A 20,093-nucleotide genomic window follows, 5' to 3' on the forward strand; every position below is an offset into this window, starting at 1 on the left:
ACCATACTGAATAAAAAGAAATACACTACCAGTACTCAAAAGTCTGGAATAGTTAAGATTGTTTTTAATGATTTTAATGTATTTGTTGAAAAGTTTTTGCTGCTTAAAATTTTATAGAAACCAAGATTCTTTGATAAAGAGAAAGTTCTAGTTAGTCTATATTTTCTAACTGTCTATCTAATCTAATCATAATAATAAATGTTTCTTAAGCAACAAATCAGCATATTAGAATGATTTCTGAAGGATCACATGACTGAGAACTGGAGTAATGGCTGCTGAAAATTATACTTTGCAATCACAGAATTGTTTTTAATACATTAAAGTAGAGAACAGATATTTTAAGTTGCAATTATATTACACAATATTACTGTTTTTACTATATTTCTGGTGGCGAGCATAAAAACACATATTTCAATAATAAAACAAAAACTCTGAATTTCCAATCTTTTCACCAATAGTGAAAAAAGGTTGGAGAGAAAGGGACAGAAACGCAAAGAGAAAGAGAAAAGAAGTAAACTACTTTACCAAGGATGTCAATGAATTTCATATCAGCATTATGAATGTATTTTGAGACCATGGAGCTCCAGGTAACCCACTTCTTTTGTGTTCCATCAAAATGGAAATCATAGAGAGTTGGCAAGTAAACTGCAAAATGAAATGAAAGATTAAAAAATAAATTAATTAAACAATAACAATACATTATTAAAACATGTTTCAGGTGTAGTAAGAAACACTTTCCTTAATTCACCACTATTACCGAGCATGGCAAAAAATATAATTTTGGACCCTGCTGCCACCTCACCTGGAATCTGTCCAGGGCCAGCAAGCACCTTCTCATCATGTACACTATTCAGAGAGGACAACTTTTTTATGAACTCGTCAAACTTCTGTCTGCCTTTGTCCAGAAGAGAAGCCCCAAGTGAACAGTATAGCGCCTCTAGAAAATAACACTCCAGCTCCTCAGAAATAAAGTCCTCATTCTCCAGTAGAGACTCCAGCATCACGGTCAACTGCATCACCTAAAGGAAAAAAGAGATTGTGCTACATGCTATAAAGATCACTTACACTGTAGCGCTGTTCAGGTCTCTACTGACTCGCTCACCATGTTTAAATCTGTCTGTGGGATCACAGTCTTCAGTTTCTCTGTCTGTTTACCATCAACTATACCATCCACTATCATATCAATGGCACTTGGTACATACTTTTCAAACAGTCCGCGGAGATCTGCCTGTTCCTGTTGACACAGCAAAGGCATGTTGAAATTTAATCTTGAATATCACTAATAATTAAAAGAATACAGCTCTCAGCCTTCTTGCTTGAAGAACTGCCAGTGAAAATTTTGAGGCTAAGTTATGGGCAGCATAGAAATAGTCGTACTTTGAGGGCTCTGCTGTTGACCCATTTTACCCAGTAGGGAGCATAGCGTAGGTTTTTGGGGTCCACAAACACCATTCCACAACGAGAAACAGTAGCAGGGGAGGCATACTGGAGATCTCCAACCTAAAACACATCAAATATGTTTGCAAGCCTACAACAGTTACATTGAGTTCTTGTACTTTGACAATATGAAGGGTTTACATGATACCTCAAAGAGCAGAGCACAGTGGTTCTGTAGGCGAATTCGCTCTCCATTAGCCAGTGTGAGAAGCTTGTTATCATCCATAACTGAATTCATGTTCTCCACCCACAGAGCATCCACATCTCCATCAAACAGGATATACCTGTGAAGCCAAGCCAGAGTTATGGTAGAATTCTGTTCAGTTACATGCCTTTGATTTTAAAACAGATACTGTAGATGAATTATTCATTATACAGTAAGCCTTGACTTTCACCTCCTTTCTTTTTTGTCTGTGGGTTTATTGATGTCACGGAATATGTTAGATAGTATCCCATCAGTCCAATCTCGGGTGACCGGATCCAGGATTCCATACAGCTCAATCACACTCATGGCTTTTGGGTTCAGGCTGTACATTTTGGTCAGCAGGCCCAACCTACAGATCAAATTTAACAGTTATTTAACTTGTTTGTGAACATGTAGCAGAATTTTTAGACATTCTGTGTATATGGTAAACATATATATATTGTTTATGAGTAGACAAAGACCTGGTCTGTGATTGGCAGAGTGTGTTGATCACAACAGATTTCCCTCCTCCTGTCGGTCCAACCACCATGGTTGTGTGTCTGGTCATCATGGTCTCATACATTTGCACCACTTTGTCCACCTACAATCACAATTGATTCATGAATCAGTACACTTAATCATTTCAATACACAGAGAATAAGTTTTGAAGAGAAGAATCACCTGGTTGGGCAACACAAGATATTTATTCTCCTGCAAGGTGGCCTCTACAGCGTCATTAAAGCTGGGGTAACGCACACGTGGGCAGTCGAGCCCAGGGAACAGATCTGAGATAAGGCCCAAAAACAGAGGAACGTCCTCAAATACAAACTTGGGCAGGTTCATATCTCGAAGAGCCCTCATTAAAACGACATCCTAGTGGGAGTAAAGAAAGGAGAAAAGGAGATAAAAGAAAAAAGGAGTATATTTGTGACTGCAGTTCACTGAGGTGGGTTGGAGGAGGAGAGGATGATAGTGATCATTACCTCACTGAGATCAGGTGAACCTCTCTTTAGCTCCCCAGCCATTACTAACACTGACTTCAGCGCTCTAAGCCCAAAGTCATAGTGTGACTGTTTAGACAGCTGCTCCCGTGCTAGTTTGTACAGCACTGTCATCTTCTTTGCCAAAACCTGCAAGTAAATCATTTAAAAATCATTTTAGTTTTCTGCTTGCCTGTTCACACAATTAAAACCACAGAGGTCTGAGGACCATTGTTCAGTGTTCATGTGCATGTTTTTGATTTTAAAAAATTCTTTAATTTATTTTATATTTATTCTAATTAGTAATGTTTTTGTGAGATTCTATTAATACCATCTTAGAAAATTTAACTAAGATTTTGTTTTGTGACTGACCAGTATAAATGTCTAACACACATTTCCACAGAAAAATAGGCAACAAAACACTTACACATATTAATTTATTATGTCTAAAAGACATATTTTTAAGTGATAGTTCACACTAAATTTAAAATTCTGTCACGAATTATGTCATTATGTATACTTCTCCCTTATGTCATTCCAAAAGCCATAAGACTTTTATATTTTTTTATAAAACCTTTTTGAAGCCTTCAAGTGTTGGTTGCATGTATTTTAAATGGAGTCACAGAAATCTCCTTGTTTTCATTAAAAATATATGCAAAGTTCTGTCATGAAACTCTAGTTAGCACAGGCTGATGGGTCCTTAATGTAAAGAGATGTTATTCCAAGGAATGAGCCAATGAGCTTGCTGCTTTACATTTAAATGGTTGGTTAGCATTCACTTGAGCCTTTTGCAGCATGCTTTCAGAGTTCCTCTGAAAAGCCTGCACCTTCCCCAGCTCCACCTGTATCGATCTGCTACGGGTTACTTTATATGCTATTTGTGCAGCAGCGTTATGTCATGTTGTCTTGACAGAACTTCATTTATGATTTGAAGATGAACAAAAGACTTATAGTTTAGAGTTACTAGTGGGGTGAGTAAATGATGAATGAATTTCCCACCTTAGCCATGAGGAAGCCTTCAGAGAAGAGCATGATTTCACAGATCTGCTGCAGGTCCGGTACAATGACTACCACTGGTCTGAATAAAGCTTTCACTGACTCTGGAAGCTCTGTGCGGCCTGCATAACCAGGGTTCATGGTGATGAAGATTCCAATACGGCTATCCAGACTGATTTCTTGACCTTCAAACTAACAACACAAAAACACAAGACATTCATTGCCTGAAATAATAATTATTATTATTATCTTTCAGTATTTGACTAGAGGCTCAGAAAATATATTCCATTAAAAACTCACATGAAATCTCTTGAGGTTCAGCATTAGAGCGTTTCGGATGGTTTGGATCTGGGAGGAGATGACTGACAGCACTGAGGCGTCAATGCGGTTGAACTCATCAAAACAGCCCCAGGCTCCACATTGAGCTAAACCAGAGAGGATTTTCCCAACAGCCTAGAGGATAAGAAATCAAAATCTAATTTAATAACACACATTTAAATGATCGGGATGTGACATTAAAGACGTCTACACTTTAACAAAAGATTTCTATTTCAAATAAATGTGGTTCTTTTTAACTTTTTATTTATCAAAGAATTCTGGGAAACAAAAAAGTGCCACTGCTTCCAAAAGAATACAAAGCAGCACATCTCTTACCATGTAGTCCATGCCCTCTCCACAGTTGGTGACCACACACAAAAGCCCCAAAGCTTTAGCCAGATCTTTAGTGGATTCAGTTTTCCCCGTACCCGCAGGTCCGGCTGGCGCTCCACCCAAGAACATAGACAAGGCCTGACAATACATGATACCATGTATTAATAAAGCATGCACATACAAAACAGGCCATTTAGAGCCAGACAACTGTGTTGTCAGAGTACCTGAGTAAGTGTGAGATAGATACGGTCAGTTAGGGGAGTAATGACCAACCGGCCGTTCAGCCCCATGTACTCATAGCCGTAGGAGAACTGAGCACTGCACTGCCGCACAAACAACTCATCAGGCTCTTTAACCCAGTAGAATCTCAACTGACTCTCCCATTCAAACTCACGGGCATCTGTGATACTGCACAAATAAAAAAGTGTGTGTTAGGAAGGAAACCACAACCAATTGGAGGTTTTAAGTGACTTATACATGACTGTACAGTCTTTGTATATTACCTATCTCTGACAAAATTGTCCACAATGTCCCTAGCATGGACATCAATAATGAGCACAGTGTTGATTTTCTTTCTGTCGTTCTTCTTTAAGGGTTGTGTGATGCGCCTCACCAGGTCATCGATCTGCTTGTGCATTTTCTTTGCATACTGTTTCAATGCCTGCTTTTCTCCTTGACTCATCCTTTTGAAGACGTCTTCTACCTCCCAGGTCCACCACACCTGGTTGGCCGCTAGCACCACCATTCCCTGGTAGTCAAGCATCCAGTCCACCCTGACGGGCAGGTAGAAGGCAACATTATAACATTTCCACGAATTCTTTCAATCAGACAGACAAGCAAGTTCATTCAAAAATTTTGATTGATAGCACTGACTCATGTTGGTTTAGTGCATGTCCTCACCTAGTCTTTCGGTGGTTGTAGAAGTAAATAGCTTCTTTGGTGATGAGTCTGTTGGTTCTCCTCATCTCCAGCAGCACTCCAGTCATCCAGTCTTCCACACGGCCCTCTGCAGGTACAGTCTGTTTGAGCTCCATCACCTCCCCCTCGGCAGAAACCATTGCACTTGCCACCATCTCTCCATTCATTCCCGTATCAAAACGCAATGCTGCTATGTTGTCATACATCTGTGGATGAAGAAAAACAGGATGATTGTTTCTTTATGGAATAGCTGTTAATTTTGGACCAGAATTCAGTTAACTTGAATGATTTTAATACAAGGGTGAAGAAAGCTTAAATAATAGTAAGGTGTCTATTTTTTATTTTTTTTTATTGTACTTGGAATGGGTCAACTTGTCTATCTCTGTAGTTCACATTATTGGACACTTTAGCTCATGGAAACTAATCAAGGTTGACTGTGAATAGTACAACGGTAATGGTGATGGCAGGGGTAACTTGATTGCTTTTGAGTAATGCAGCACTGATTCCACTAGGAAGTCTGCCATTTTACTGTTTTAAAATACAGTATACATTTAAAATAATTTTAGAAATTAAATGCATGGGAGTCATTCCCTATAAGATTTACAAGCTGTATTTGAAAAACAGAGTGAATATTTACTTCACACATACTTTAAAGTGATGCTTTTCTTTAGTACACAAAAGTACCTTGATCATGTGCTCCTGCACACAAGTAGGCTCACTGCTGCCCAGAATACTGAGCAGCTCATCGTCAGAAATGAAGAAAAAACGTGGGAAAGCGTTCCGCTTGGAATCCAGATAATCATTAAGACTCTTTTGACACCTCTCCAAACCATCGCTCAGGTTCTGCAGATCTGCCAGACGATTAGGAACCAGACAGCATCTCTTAATGGCAGGGTCCTTCACTGCGTCAGTCATTATCTGGTGGTATTCAAAAGAGGAGAAGGGATTAACATTCTTTTAAAAAACAGGGTTACGTATTTGTTGGTGGTGCAGAAGAACCTTACTTTTTTGAACATTTTGTCAATATTGTCAAATTTTTTGGCTTCCTCAGGTAGCTGAGAGCGAATGTCACCTCCAATGAAGATGCTTTCCAGGTACATCCATTTTTGCTGTACTAACATCCATACCTATACATTTCAGAATAAAAGTAAAGAAATATGAATGTGAGCCAGTGCAGTTTTAAAGTCAAATTTCTGTTGGCAGTGATGGTTTCCACTGACCTCAATGATTTCACTGATGAGTGATAGATTCTTCTCCCACTGCTGTACAGTGGCCAGGAAGGGACCAACATAGTGGCTGCCTGCCATACTCTGCAGGTTCATGGCATCATCATCAAGGCGCTGAAGAATGTCGTCCACAGCACCAAGAATGAAACCATGCTCCTGTGTGCCTTTTAAAAACCGCTGCACACTAAATTTCATAGTTTCCCAAGTTGCCTCCACTTCTTTAACTCCCTGTAAAAATGCACACAAGCATAATCTGTAATCTCTCATCATTTACATTTATTTACCCTCACGTTGTCATTTTTTTTCTATACTATCTTCTTTTATGTTCCAAACAAGAAAGGAACGCATGGGTTTGGAATGACAAAATATTTAGGTTACGTTTTAACATTTTTGTGTTGGAATTCATACCATTGCTATAATAATAAGTGTAGTTGAATTTCATTATTAATGAGATTTCTAACCTTCTCAATGCCAAGCTCCTTCACAGCTGAGGTGACGATTTCACTGATGACATTGCCATATTTGTGCAGCTCCATGGAGAACATGTTCTCCAGAGTGAAGGTGTTTGGGTTCATCTCAAAGCTGGTGCCTGTCCTCTCCATTAGATCTTTCCAGTGCCTGCAGAAACCAAGAGAGCACTTGAGTCTCGTAATGCATTTACGAATTGCTAGTGTTTATCTTAGATTAAGCTAACTTTTTGAAGATCCCTCAAGGCATAGACATTTTACTTTAAGTTGAAACATTGTAAAACAAAATCTTTAAAGTATTTACCTGGCCCTGAGAGACTCATTTTTTAGGTCCAAGAGAAGAGGGATTGACTCTTTAAATTCCTTCATGCGTCCCTCCAGGAAGAAAGATACAGGAAGAGCTCTTACATCCTTTGGCAGCTTCCGCAAGCTCTTGATAAGTCCCTCTATACCTTCCTGCAAGAGCTTAATGTCCAGATTCACCCAAAGGGTCTGTGACCACTCTGCCTTAGCCTCCTGATGAATATACACACTGGTGTCACAACTCCTCCGAACATTTGAGCAACATAGTCAAAGTTTATATAATATATTGTCATTCTAACCTTCTGGCTTTTATAAATCTCATAAATCTGTCTCAGGCCCTTCATCTCCTTTTGTACATTGAGAAGCTCTGGGTACATAGTGATGGGCAAATTGAACAGCTTCTCAGCTTTAGCCAGTTTCTGACGGCTTGCCTCAACCCTATCCAGCTCAGTCTCATAGGTAGCCATGATCTTCAAACCTATAAGAGTACAAAAACAAAAGTTATGTAATACTAGGTTGGTATTATGAAAAACATGATATGAAAAACAAAACCCATTAGGATAGTACTCTTGCCTTTCTCTAGATCATCTCCCACAGCTCCAGGCCCATGCATGTTGAAGCTCTCTGCAAATATGGAGAGCTCCTGTTTATACTCCTCAATATGGTTTAGAGTGATCTGAATGGAACATTGGAATTTGAACATTTAGAAATCAAAGATCAAATATGTTGCTTTTCAACAGTAATATAACTTGATTGGTAAATGATCTGTACTACCTCTGCAAAGGTCTTTTTCACTTTTGCCAGGCTGCGGTCAACCCGTCTAGACTCTTTAAAAAGTTCACTCCACAAAATGAAGATGTTTGCAGACAGCTGCACCTCCTCCTCTGTAGTCTTGAATTATAAAGCAGATCAAATGTATTATTTTATTAGGCAAGGATACATTAAATAGATCAAAAGTGAGAGTACCGACATTCATAATGTCAAAAGCTTTCTATTTAAAATAAATTATGTTTTTGTTAAACTGTCTGTTCATTAAAGAATCCTGAAAAAAATGTTACCAGGGTTTCCATAAAAATATTAAAGTGCCCCATATGGATTTTTGAAAATTAACTTTCATACACAGCTCTAAGTGAATGAAAACATCCTGCAAAGTTTTAAATCTGAGAGTGCACCATGTATAAAGTTATTGTCTCTCAGGAGAAAGAGTCGACTCTCAACGTCATGACGTCAACATGAAACACTAGCACATTGCCTGCCCACTTGTTCCACACCCATACCTGGGAAAACTTGATTTTCGGGTTGGTTTGAATGAAAATGCAAATTCATTCTTTGCCACTTTTGGAAGGTAAAAATAGCTGTTTCCACTGTAATGGCTTGTACACAAAGCAGAACTGTGTTCACAAAGGCTGCATTATAAAACCAATCACCGCAGATAGTGTCACGCAAAGGGGGGGGTTTGGAAAAATGATTCGTTGAGCGAATTGTTTGCGAGTCGTTGAGCAATTAAGGTAAAAATAAATGCATACTGTAAGAAAATTTAAGTGTTTTTTTGATCTTGCATGCATGTCAACTTGTTGTTGGGGACTCCCAAAACCAAAATAAGAACCTTTCATAACCCATAATAGGGGCACGTTAAGCAGCACAACTGTTTTCAACACTGAAAATAATAATAAATGTTACCTGAGCACTAAATCAGCATGTTATAATAATTTCTGAAAAAATAATGTGACACTGAAGACTGGAGCAATGGATGCTGAAAATTCAGCTTTGCCAAAGAATAAATAGAATTTTAAAATGTATTCACATAAAACAGTTATATATATGAATATTAAAAAAAAATAGTTTTTCTGTTTTTTTGATCAAATAAATATAGCCTTGATGAGCATAAGAGACTTCTTCCAAAAACAAAATAAAGTTGTACTAACTTGAGTATTGATTTTAGTGACTTGACTGGCACAAATTGGATCAATAAAAGCACATTTTATCATCTTTCATAAAAAATACTGGTGTAGGCCTAAAGGAAACATGGACTGTTGCACTGTCTGATTGGCTTAAGTTTACTCACCTCCACGTTGTACATGCTCAGAGTCCTGTATCTCTCTTGAATATCACTGATTCTCATCTCCACTGAGAGAGACATATCTCTAATGTCTGTAATTGTGCCCAGAACAAATTTCAGGTCCTCCAAGGTATTTGGGCTCCTCTTCAAATTATCTGACAATTTCTGTTCACAGTAAATTTATTATTTTAAAACAGGCTGCCTCACAACATTGCACTTACACGATCCTTAGATGATGCAAAGATAACATTTAAAACAGTGCAACATTTGTCCTCACCAACAACTCATTGCGCAAGTTGAAAAGCTCCTCTCGGGCAGAGTCATTGAGCAGCCTTCCCAGAGAAGTGATCCATGCTTGAGCGTTCTCCTGGACAGCACGGGCCAGTGGCTCCAGGTTCAGTCTGATTATGTGCTCATGCTTCACCAAAGGCTGCTTTGCCACCTCATTGCTGACCCTGACATAAAACTGAAACTTCTCATCATACATCACACATGAGGGCTTCTTGGCTGCAAACTTCTCCATAACAATAGCCTTGTCGAGTTTCCAGAGAGAGCGATAGCTCATCCAGGTTTTGAGGTAGGCACTGATTCCATTAAGCAGACGCTGCATTGTTTGGGAGACTGCTGTGGCTTGCTCATTTATTTGTGGAAGCTGGCATACTTCACTGTAAAAAGTGAAGACGAATGGTTTGTCTTCACCATCCACATTCTGTGGAGGGCATTGGACACAACTGCCATGCATCCAGCGAACAAACAGCTAAAGAAAAAAGTAACCTATTATCTACATTGCACTAAATCTGTACTACATATGTGAAAATATTTGCTTTCTAATTGCACAACAGAGTATGGAGTGCTGCAGGGATGATGCATTTTTACAGGCAAAAAACAGAAATTAGTTATTTTTTAAGCACTTTCAAATTCATCATCCCAAAGTCATTTTTATTCCATGACATAAGATAATATGTAAGTAATACACCCTCATGATTTTTAAAGCCTTTAATTGTCTTGAAAAATATTGATAACAATTGGATAAATTCGGCTAATAGGTTTTCAGGTACAGGGATCACACTGAATAGGAAAACTCATCTAACTAGTCTGTTTTCACAGCCTTGCTTGTGTTTATAACCAGGCTCTTAGAAACTATTCTAATTCAAGCTTTTTAAGAGACTTTTTTTTTTTTGGCCAAAAGAGTTGTTGAAAGCTTTGTGGAGGTGATGTTGCAATCACAGTGTAGTTCATATATGTGACCTTGGACCACAAAACCAGTCATAAGGGTCAAATTTTCTGATTAAATAAGTTTTCCATTGATGTATGGTTTGTTAGGATAGTACAATAGTACAACAGCCTTTAATGTTGTCCAAATGACGTTCTTAGCAATGCATATTACTAATCAAAAAGTTTTGATATATTTACTCTAGGAAATTCACAAAATATCTTCATGGAACATGATCTTTACTTAATATCCTAATGATTTTTTGGCATAAAAGAAAAAATTTATAATTTTGACCCATACAATGTGTTTTTGCCTACTGCTACAAACATACCACAGCGACTTAAGACTGGTTTTGTGGTCCAGGTGTCACATACAGCCTATGTTTAGCTCTTTAACTCTGTTGTAATTTAGGCATTTAGGCATAAATGTTGAGTTCATTTGTGAAGATTATCATCATGAACAAAACATGTAAGAATCCAAATCTTTTGTTGAACATAGAGCTTATTTTCTTCAAGTATCCAAAAGCCTATGGAAAAATCCTTTTGAGTTTTTGTTGAGGGAACCAAGGTGTCGATAACGTCTGAGAGGGCATGCAAAAATACATCATCCCCTTAGAGCCGCATTTTCTCTGTAAATGAAGTTCAATGTCAACATACCCTTGTGCTCTCCACACAGTCACCAACACACTGTCTAATAAGCTTATACACCTCACTGCTCTTGGGAAGCAGAGAAATCTCAGGTGCAGCTAGGATGGTGTCGATTTGGAAGAGTGGAGTAGTGCCCATCAGTGCGGTGTTAAAAGCTTGAATATTGCTAAAAGACAATGGTAATGGTAAGCATAAAAGAGCATGAGACCATCTATGTAAATGCAATATGAGAAACAATCAAGTAAACCTACTGAAGCACCATCTTGCTAAGTGAATCAAAGATCTTGCGCTCCCAATAAGTGTAGAATTGAGCCATGCGTTTGGATTTGCCAGTGCTGGTCCCCATAATCAGACTCTCTATCTTGGTGAGGAGTGGACTGATAGCTGCATACTTATTCACAAGAAGGTTCATTGCCTTTGCCCTCTCGCACTCAATGAAGTCACAGAAGTCCTTAATTCCTGGAACAACAGACAGATAACACATTGCCACTTTGCACCTGATGTGTCTGCTTATGGGATGTATTTTGAATGACTATAAAACACTCTTAACCTGGTAGGTATCCGTTTTTATCTGCCACTGGGAATTTGAAAAGGTTTGCAGATTCAATGGATTCAAGTTTATCGTCAATGTCTCGTTCATTCTTCTGAATTTGGTTCACAAGGGACTCAAATTTTGAAGTTGCCTGGTTTCCACGTTGGATGAATTGTGGTATACCTGTAAAACAAGCGTAAATAAAGTTAATTTTATGAAATTACATCAGTTAGAACTTTCAGAACTACAAAAACTAGCAACAACAAACATTTTTATGGGGTATGCAAAAATAACTGGTATCTCCCGTGTAACTTACCTAGAAAATTCCAGTTGACTCTTCTGCACCCAAAGCTTAGCTCTCGCCTCAGTTCCTGCACCTGATCAGCCATTAGTGAGAACTCAGCATCATTTAGGTTGTCCATCAGAGAATGGTAACGGTTTACTAACTTCTTCAGTCCTTTTATGTGCCTGCATGCAGAACAAAAAAAGGTCAAAACACTTCAAGAAATATTTCAAGGATGTCTATTTTGGTCAAATGTCAACATTTGGGAAAAGTTAGGGAGAGTACCTCAGAAACTTGTCTTCCTGCAGAGCAACATTTTGTGCCTCACTTGGTGTTAAGATACCCAAGTGATCCAGATACTTGGTCTCAGATATGATCTCCTGCAGTTCAGGAGCAAAATTTACAGAGTAGCACACATCCTTTTCCAAAGCCTTCTCTGACCCCTGAGCAGCCTGCAATCACAGCCATATTCACACGTAATAACATTAATGTCATTTCAAAGCATGGTTTTATATACATGTTAGCTTCGAGGCAGAGGGGAAAATAGACACTGAGATTACTTGTCTAGGCATTTTAATATTGTAATGGCCATTATATTTTCACTGCCATCTTTTTCTCACAGCTGACAGATAGCTTTCCCTAGCACTGCAACGTACTGTACTGAGCTGTGTGGAGTCTACACAGACAACCCCAGGACTGTTGACCATGATCAGCACACTTCTCTTCATCAGGAGGGACAGAGTCTGATTAGTCTCTACTTTCCACTGGTTAAACAGCTCCAATTCATAGTCCCTCATACGCATAGCCATCTCTAAGAATTTGGATACCACCTGCAGAATGAAAAAAAAAAAACAGTCAGGACATTTTCATTCATACAGGTTGGAGAGCAAAATTACACATTTTCAAAATTAGCCCATCATGGATTGCTTGAAGGTGGGTTGTTGTAATCCTGAATACTAAGTCCTGAATAATGATGACAGTTTTGGGATCACCTGCCCCTGATTGGACAGGCTTTTTAGGAGGCATTTACAGTACATGAACACTAACTTGCTCTTACAGTAAGTCACACTCTTGGAACAGAATGCAGGGGTCTTAAGGCGTGTTTTAAAACTTGAACTATCTTATATGAAAATACTAGTTGGACACTTAAAAACAATACTATGCAGTGATCAAAGACGTCCATCCGAAGGTCCGTGGCTGTAGCAGTGGTGCTTTAAAGGGAATGAATTTAAAGATTTAAAATCTTCTACCAAGATTTTTACAGAGCAAACTGACAAAAAATATAAAACTTTTTTAATGATGCTGCACTTTTTTTTTATGATGCTGGTGGTTAAGGAGAGACCCCACTCACTGTAAAATGCTTTAGGTGTACAGTAATACACAATAAAGCGCTATGTAAATGCATCATTCATTCATTATTGTTTTTTTCCACTGACCTCATCATTCTAGTACCAAAAACTTTATTTAAGCAAAACAAGGACTTACTGCTTTGCCCTCTTCACTGTCCATCATCTCACGTGCCTCCTTAAAACGTCTAATGGGGTATCTCATGCGGTCTAGCAGGAAACGTTCCCAAATAATGGCTCCTGCCACAGGAGGATTATTCTTATTGAGAGGTGGGTTATCTTTGAGCTTCATGAACAGGTCATTTAGAAGGTCCATCTATGCAACAACAATTCCAAAGAAGACACATGAGAATAGCAAGAAATGCAATCTCTTTATCACCATGTTAACATTTAAATCAAACATGTCCTGCAAAGGTTTTAAGGTTGTGAGGTACCTCTTTGCAGTACTGAGCAAGAATATCGTTAAACTTCTTCATCAACTGATTGTTGATGGCATCTCTGGAGCGGATGTGTTTAAATTTCAGCAGCAGGTCAAAGGCTGCTGATGAGGAACGCAGCGTCTTGAAGGAGTAATTGATGAAATGGATGGCCTCTCTTTCAATTGCCTTAAGCAATAGATACCAATGAATACAGCATAAATATATAAAAAAAACAATTAAAAATGAACAATGCAGTTGTTGTGTCAAAGTTGTACCTGAACTTCCGTTCTAAATTCTTGCATGGCCATTTTCCAATTGCTCATTTTGCGGATGTCAAAAGGATCAAATGAAACGTCCTCAATGGGTTCGACGAGGCAGTTTACACGGTGTAAAACCTCATCTATTCGCTTTGGATCACCGGTCACTGCTTTTAACTCTGGTCCAAAAATTATGTAGAACTCATCCAGAGTCTAGAATTCATTATTAATTTGGGAGAAAGTTACTGTCTGTGAAGAATATTTCTTTGGACAAATCTCTTAATGTAAAATAGAAAGCTATTAAATGAAATTCACTTGATCTGATTTGGTTTACCTGCAAGATATTATACAAGTCTTGACAGATTGAAGCCATGTAGTCTGTTTTTTCAAACAGCTTTTTGCGATCAAATTCCCAGCGGGGATCTCGGTCTGATTTCTCAATCCGTGCACGGACCTCAAAATAACTGGCCTTCCACTGATCCAGGACTTGCTTTCCATCCTGAGCCTTGGCTTTGGCCACCACCCTCTTGTCTCTGCATAATATTAATGAATGTGGTGCTTACAATCATTTCCATTTAATATTTTTTTGTGTCTGAAACTTCTAAATTGATTAAACATTTAATAAAAAAGTATAATCCTTATTTTTTACTATATCTACCCCAACAGAATTAATTTCAAACTCAAATGCTACCAGCAACATTTTCATATCTTTGTGTATGTTACTGCTGGCTTGTGGTTTGAGCTACGTTTACAGATTTCGCTTACTCACTTAAACAGAACACGGACATTCACGACTCTTGCAACCCGTTCAGACAGTTCCCAGGCAATGCGTTCCATCAGAGATTCCAAACGCTCATCTGTGTTGTAATGCCTGGATAATATCCAGATCATACGCAGCCCATTCATCAGTTCAGGAATAGTGTCCAAGACCACTTTGAAATCCAGTCCTGTGACAAGGTTCTGTAAATAATAAAACACTGATGAGAAACACTGTATTTATGAGCCTTGTTGCTCTGCTGACATCAGCAAATTCAGTCATTATTTGCTTATCTTTTCCACAAGAAAAAGAATTACAACATATAGATTCGATATGGAGATGACTAAATGTTTTTACGGTAAAGCTGCTTTGAAGCAACTGGTATTATAAATAAACTTGATATTTCTTTTAAACTCTAATCATGGTTACTCCTCACCCTGAAGTGTCTCTCCATTGTAGTGAGGAACTGTACATTATTGACAGACTCCTCATGGTATTTGCTAAGCTCAGCCGTGGTCTTTTCCAGTTCCTGCATTATGAAAGAGTCGGCACGGGTCATCACGTCCAGAATCTTCTTCACCACTTGCAGGTTCAGCTGCTCACTCAAACTACTGAAGACAGCAACACGTTCACGCCAGAACTCAATTTCTGCCAAAGGACCGGGTCCCTTTAGAAGAAAAAGAGCAATAAGTCAATTATTTAAATGTTCTGTTTGGGTTGCCCATCACCGATCTACTGAGTAAAGACATAACAACAACATAACAACAAGAATTTCATCATGATTAGTTTATCTAAATCTCACAAACCTGTGGTTTCTTTCTTTTCTGTTCTTCAATGACAATTGTGATTTGTGTGTGCCAATTCATCACACACTGCTCTAGTTTCTCCACCATTCCTGGATTAGACAAGAGCACCTCCACTCCACCCTCCAAATCCATGTCTGGAATGTGCAATTTAAATTCACCTATAACGTAGAGATCAAAATATGTAGTAGAACAACCATTTGAACATTGTTGATAATCAGAAATGTTTCTTGAGCACAAAATCAACGTTTTAGAATGTTTTCTGGAGGATCATGTGACACTGTGTAATGACTGTTGAAACTTCTGGTTTGCCATCACAGGAATAATTTACATTTTAAAATATGTTAAAACAGAAAACAGCTATTTTTAATTGTAATAATATTTCACAATATTGTTATTTAAATGTACATGTAGAATGTACAAATGTACAAGTACATTCAGTCTTGGTGATAATAAGGGACTTCTTTTAAAAATACTCAAAAAAGACCCCAAACTGTTTAATAGTAGTGTTTATGTGTATGTGTCTATATATAGTATACATTTTATCTGACTCTGAAAGGGAAAATATAATACCTTCAAGCTGCTGTAGGGTTTGGTTTATGACCTGCAAGAATTTATGTGTGCTGTGGAGCAGATCATCTCGGACTTCAAAAGCCCCACGGGATTCTGCAGGCTGCTGTTTCTCATCTCCTGTTGTCTCACACACTGCGTCACTCTCCTGAGAGCCAGCAACACCGTGATAGCCACCATCAGTGAGCCTCAGCTGATACACGGAGAGAAGAGGGATGTACACCTGCAAAGAAAGAAATCAATAAAGATACACACTTCCATAGCATAATTAATGATCAGCCATTTATATGGGAATGAGATGTTTAGTCACGCACATGGTTGAAAAGCCCTCCAAGCATCATCAAGGGATGGTCATTCATCATGCCAAACTCAATAAGTTTGGGCATCAAATTATTAGCCTCGTTTATATCTGCAGGTTCAGTGATAGTTTCTGGATAGAGTAAAACACCAGACACATCAGTTAAATGTGCAAAGAGATGTTCAAACATACACACACACACATTTTGAGAGCACTCCACCTACCACTGGTGTTTCTCAGGAAGTAGAGGACATTGTATTTTTCAAACCTCTGTGGGATATTGTTCACGTCCACATGAAGCTCTATGTGGTACACAACCTGAACCTCAATCTTTTAATCAAAACAATGAAAATACAATTTGTCAAAGCATTATTAAAAAAATACACCTACAGTCTTGATTATATACCATTCTGTTTCATAAATGTGTAAAATAAATAGTAGACATAATTAATAAACTGAGAATTACACTGGGAGGTGGTCTATTTCCTTTTGTTGCCTCGGACAGGCTCTCAACTGCAGGATCCTGACTCTGAGAGTCTTCTGTGTTTGAGGAGTCCTGGATTTGTCTGTTTTGACCATTTCTGTTCTCTTCAGTCGAGTGTAAACAATTGTAAAGAAAAATAGAAAAATAAAAAAGAACAATTTGTAACTTTGAGCGATTTGCATTTATCATATTGATAACATTAACCATTTAGGAATCACACTCACTGTCAGCAGAGGTTATCTCTCTGTTTGAGATGAGGGAACCTTCAGACAAAACAGACAGACTTCTCTCCGAGCCATTTTCTAGACAGGGAAATCATTTTATTTTCAAAAACGTTAATGACTTGGTACCGTTTTGTTATTTATACTGTAAGTCGCTTTGGATAAAAGCGTCTGCTAAATGCTTAAATTTAATTTTATTTTATTTTATTTGACATATTAGACCTTCCTTAAAGGGTTAGTTCACCGAAAAATGAAAATTATGTCATTAATAACTCAGCCTCATGTCACTCCAAACCCGTAAGACCTCCGTTCATCTTCGGAACACAGTTTAAGATATTTTAGATTTAGTCTGAGAGCTTTGTGACCTTCCATTGAAAACGTATGTATGGTATACTGTCCATGTCCAGAAAGGTAATAAAAACATCTTCAAAGTAGTCCATGTGACATCAGAGGGTCCGTTAGAATTTTTTTAAGCATCAAAAATACATTTTGGTCCAAAAATAGCAAAAACTACAACTTTATTCAGCATTGTCTTCTCTTCCGTGTTTGTTGTGAGCGAGTTCAAAACACAACAGTTTAGTGATATCCGGTTCGCGAACGAATCACTCGATGTAACCGGATCTTCTTGAACCAGTTCACCAAATCGGTCTGAATCGTTTGAAACGGTTCTCATCTCCAATAAGCATTAATCCACAAATGACTTAAGCTGTTAACTTTTTTATTGTGGCTGACACTCCCTCTGAGTTAAAACAAACCAATATCCCGGAGTAATTCATTTACTTAAACAGTACACTGACTGAACTGCTGTGAAGAGAGAACTGAAGATGAACACCGAGCCGAGCCAGATAATGAACGAATGATTGACTCGTTCTCGAGTCAAGAACCGTTTCTGTCAGACGCGTCCCATTCGAGAAATGAGGAGCTGATGATACTGCGCATGTGTGATTCAGTGTGAAGCAGACCGACACACATAGCGTCTCAACCATGGGCGTAGGTTTAGGGGGGGACGCTAGGTACTAGTCCCTATCAATATTTTGAGATGACAAATTTGTCCCCACCAATATTTAGCAAGCTCCTTTGAACTGCTATTTGTATCTTTGCACTGCTATTTGGATCGATTCTAACGGGCACGACAACAGTACAAAAAACGCTGTAATTTGATTATCTGACAGGCTACATGCGCGGGCCGGGACTACTTTTAAGCTTCCACTAGCAGTGAGCAGGTGGTGTTTGTGTGTGTGTGCGCGCGCATGTTGACGACGGCCGACGGTAAGTAACCAGGGCCGTCTCTGTGCCACATACAAAGGCCAATAAAAACATTTTAATATTCAGTTTTTTTTGCCCCTTTTTGTACTTTGTAGATGCCACCCATGAAGAAAAAAGGGGACATAAGAAGCTTTTTCATAAAGCAGGGGGTGTTGAGGGTGTCCCGGGGTGTCCCCACCAAAAATGAGACCAAACCTACGCCCATGGTCTGAACCGAACTGGTTCTTTTGATGATTGATTCTGAACTGATTCTGTGCTAATGTTATGAGCGCAGGTAAACCGAAGGCTTGAATCAAGGGCAATCATCGCCAATGACGTCATTACGTCGAGTGCAAAAGAACCGGTGAACCGTTTTCTTCAACCGTTTTATTGAATCGAAATGTCCGGAAGAATCGGTTCGTGGAAAAGAACTGAACTTCCCATCACTACTGGTGATCCAAAAACTGATGCAACTGGTTCTTGACTCAAAAACGAGTCAATCTTTTGTTCGTTATCTGGCTCGGCTCGGTGTTCATCTTCAGTTCTCTCTTCACGGCAGTTCAGTCAGTGTACTGTTTGAGTAAATGAATTACTCCGGGATATTGGTTTGTTTTAACTCAGAGGGAGTGTCAGCCACATTAAAAAAGTTAACAGCTTAAGTCATTTGTGGATTAATGCTTATTGTAGACGAGAACCATTTCAAACGATTCAGTTCGATTTGGTGAACTGGTTCAAGAAGATCTGGTTACATCGAATGATTCATTCTCAAACCGGATATGACTAAACTGCAGTGTTTTGAACTCGCTCACAACAGACACGGAAGAGAAGACAATGCTGAATAAAGTCGTAGTTTTTGTTATTTTTGGACCAAAATGTATTTTCGATGCTTCAAAAAAATCTAATGGACCCTCTGATGTCACATGGACTACTTTGAAGATGTTTTTATCACCTTTCTGGACATGGTAAGTATACCATAAATACGTTTTCAATGGAAGGTCAGAAAGCTCTCAGACTAAATCTAAAATATCTTAAACTGTGTTCTGAAGATGAACGGAGGTCTTACGGGTTTGGAGCAACATGAGGATAAGTTATTAATGACATAATTTTAATTTATAGGTGAACTAACCCTTTAAGACTTCTTATTAATAAGTGAGCAAAGTGATATATTTGACTTTTGAACTTCAGATCTCAGGCACGCCAAAGTCGTTAGAAACGGTCACGTAACTTAAATTGTGAAAAGTAACAGATAACGTTACGTTACAAGAAAACGTACCAACGGCAATTTCCACTTCAACCTCTTCTTCTCGTATATTCTTGAAGAAAAACAGCGCTGAGGGCGCCTCTTCCCCTGTGACTACATTTAAAAAGTGTATGATTTTCTGCTCTTCCTCTCCATCACCGCGACTGAGTAACTCCTCAAAGCAGCCTGAATCAGGCAAGTCAAACATCACACATACTGCGTTTTTAATCCACTCCACTCGGGGGTCATCGTGAGGCATTTTTGTTCTTCTCTGGGTGGCAATTACTACATAATACAAGTTTGTAATCTGTATGGGAAACTATCTAGCCGTTCATTGTAGCAACCGAAAGCGCGCTCTGGTTTAGTTGACGTTGCTATAACAACAGTAACAATGCACGTCACGCGCGCACTGTTGACGGTGTTGTCTCCAGATCGTGTCAGAGTCGTTGAAAAACATCATATTTAACGGCTCTGGATCGTGTTATTCATTTTATTCTGAATCACATTGGTTATTATAACTACAGATAAGAAGACAACGTTTTATATAAAATCCATTA

General features: G+C 38.6%; 1 protein-coding gene across 2 annotated transcripts in view; it reads right to left on the reverse strand.

Annotated features, from left to right (window-relative positions):
- The window catches only part of dnah10 (dynein axonemal heavy chain 10), a 34,462-nt gene extending 14,553 nt beyond the window's left edge, over positions 1 to 19,909 (reverse strand). Inside the window, exons 1-44 of one of the 2 annotated variants that reach the window (XM_059550828.1) lie at positions 19,570 to 19,906; positions 17,055 to 17,132; positions 16,813 to 16,934; positions 16,571 to 16,676; positions 16,363 to 16,478; positions 16,052 to 16,271; positions 15,482 to 15,639; positions 15,112 to 15,342; positions 14,688 to 14,878; positions 14,253 to 14,451; positions 13,937 to 14,131; positions 13,677 to 13,847; positions 13,382 to 13,558; positions 12,553 to 12,726; positions 12,182 to 12,348; positions 11,930 to 12,081; positions 11,632 to 11,796; positions 11,333 to 11,540; positions 11,091 to 11,247; positions 9,499 to 9,978; positions 9,228 to 9,386; positions 7,937 to 8,053; positions 7,736 to 7,838; positions 7,462 to 7,640; positions 7,164 to 7,375; positions 6,854 to 7,010; positions 6,387 to 6,620; positions 6,171 to 6,293; positions 5,851 to 6,084; positions 5,149 to 5,372; positions 4,752 to 5,021; positions 4,473 to 4,656; positions 4,252 to 4,386; positions 3,898 to 4,050; positions 3,601 to 3,789; positions 2,605 to 2,751; positions 2,303 to 2,494; positions 2,104 to 2,222; positions 1,833 to 1,991; positions 1,586 to 1,721; positions 1,378 to 1,500; positions 1,103 to 1,234; positions 803 to 1,019; positions 526 to 645 (exon numbers count right to left, since the gene is read on the reverse strand). In XM_059550828.1, the coding sequence (XP_059406811.1) occupies positions 526 to 645; positions 803 to 1,019; positions 1,103 to 1,234; positions 1,378 to 1,500; positions 1,586 to 1,721; positions 1,833 to 1,991; positions 2,104 to 2,222; positions 2,303 to 2,494; positions 2,605 to 2,751; positions 3,601 to 3,789; positions 3,898 to 4,050; positions 4,252 to 4,386; positions 4,473 to 4,656; positions 4,752 to 5,021; positions 5,149 to 5,372; positions 5,851 to 6,084; positions 6,171 to 6,293; positions 6,387 to 6,620; positions 6,854 to 7,010; positions 7,164 to 7,375; positions 7,462 to 7,640; positions 7,736 to 7,838; positions 7,937 to 8,053; positions 9,228 to 9,386; positions 9,499 to 9,978; positions 11,091 to 11,247; positions 11,333 to 11,540; positions 11,632 to 11,796; positions 11,930 to 12,081; positions 12,182 to 12,348; positions 12,553 to 12,726; positions 13,382 to 13,558; positions 13,677 to 13,847; positions 13,937 to 14,131; positions 14,253 to 14,451; positions 14,688 to 14,878; positions 15,112 to 15,342; positions 15,482 to 15,639; positions 16,052 to 16,271; positions 16,363 to 16,478; positions 16,571 to 16,676; positions 16,813 to 16,934; positions 17,055 to 17,132; positions 19,570 to 19,795 (7,711 nt within the window). In that variant the 5' untranslated portion in view covers positions 19,796 to 19,906. Of the gene's footprint in view, positions 1 to 525; positions 646 to 802; positions 1,020 to 1,102; positions 1,235 to 1,377; positions 1,501 to 1,585; positions 1,722 to 1,832; positions 1,992 to 2,103; positions 2,223 to 2,302; positions 2,495 to 2,604; positions 2,752 to 3,600; positions 3,790 to 3,897; positions 4,051 to 4,251; positions 4,387 to 4,472; positions 4,657 to 4,751; positions 5,022 to 5,148; positions 5,373 to 5,850; positions 6,085 to 6,170; positions 6,294 to 6,386; positions 6,621 to 6,853; positions 7,011 to 7,163; positions 7,376 to 7,461; positions 7,641 to 7,735; positions 7,839 to 7,936; positions 8,054 to 9,227; positions 9,387 to 9,498; positions 9,979 to 11,090; positions 11,248 to 11,332; positions 11,541 to 11,631; positions 11,797 to 11,929; positions 12,082 to 12,181; positions 12,349 to 12,552; positions 12,727 to 13,381; positions 13,559 to 13,676; positions 13,848 to 13,936; positions 14,132 to 14,252; positions 14,452 to 14,687; positions 14,879 to 15,111; positions 15,343 to 15,481; positions 15,640 to 16,051; positions 16,272 to 16,362; positions 16,479 to 16,570; positions 16,677 to 16,812; positions 16,935 to 17,054; positions 17,133 to 19,569 lie in introns of both variants that reach the window. The other variant, XM_059550829.1, reaches the window with a different exon arrangement.
- Between the last annotated feature and the right edge of the window lie 184 nt (positions 19,910 to 20,093).

The sequence above is a fragment of the Carassius carassius genome, chromosome 5 (genome assembly GCF_963082965.1).
Source record: "Carassius carassius chromosome 5, fCarCar2.1, whole genome shotgun sequence".
In the NCBI taxonomy this organism is placed as follows: Eukaryota; Metazoa; Chordata; class Actinopteri; order Cypriniformes; family Cyprinidae; genus Carassius; species Carassius carassius.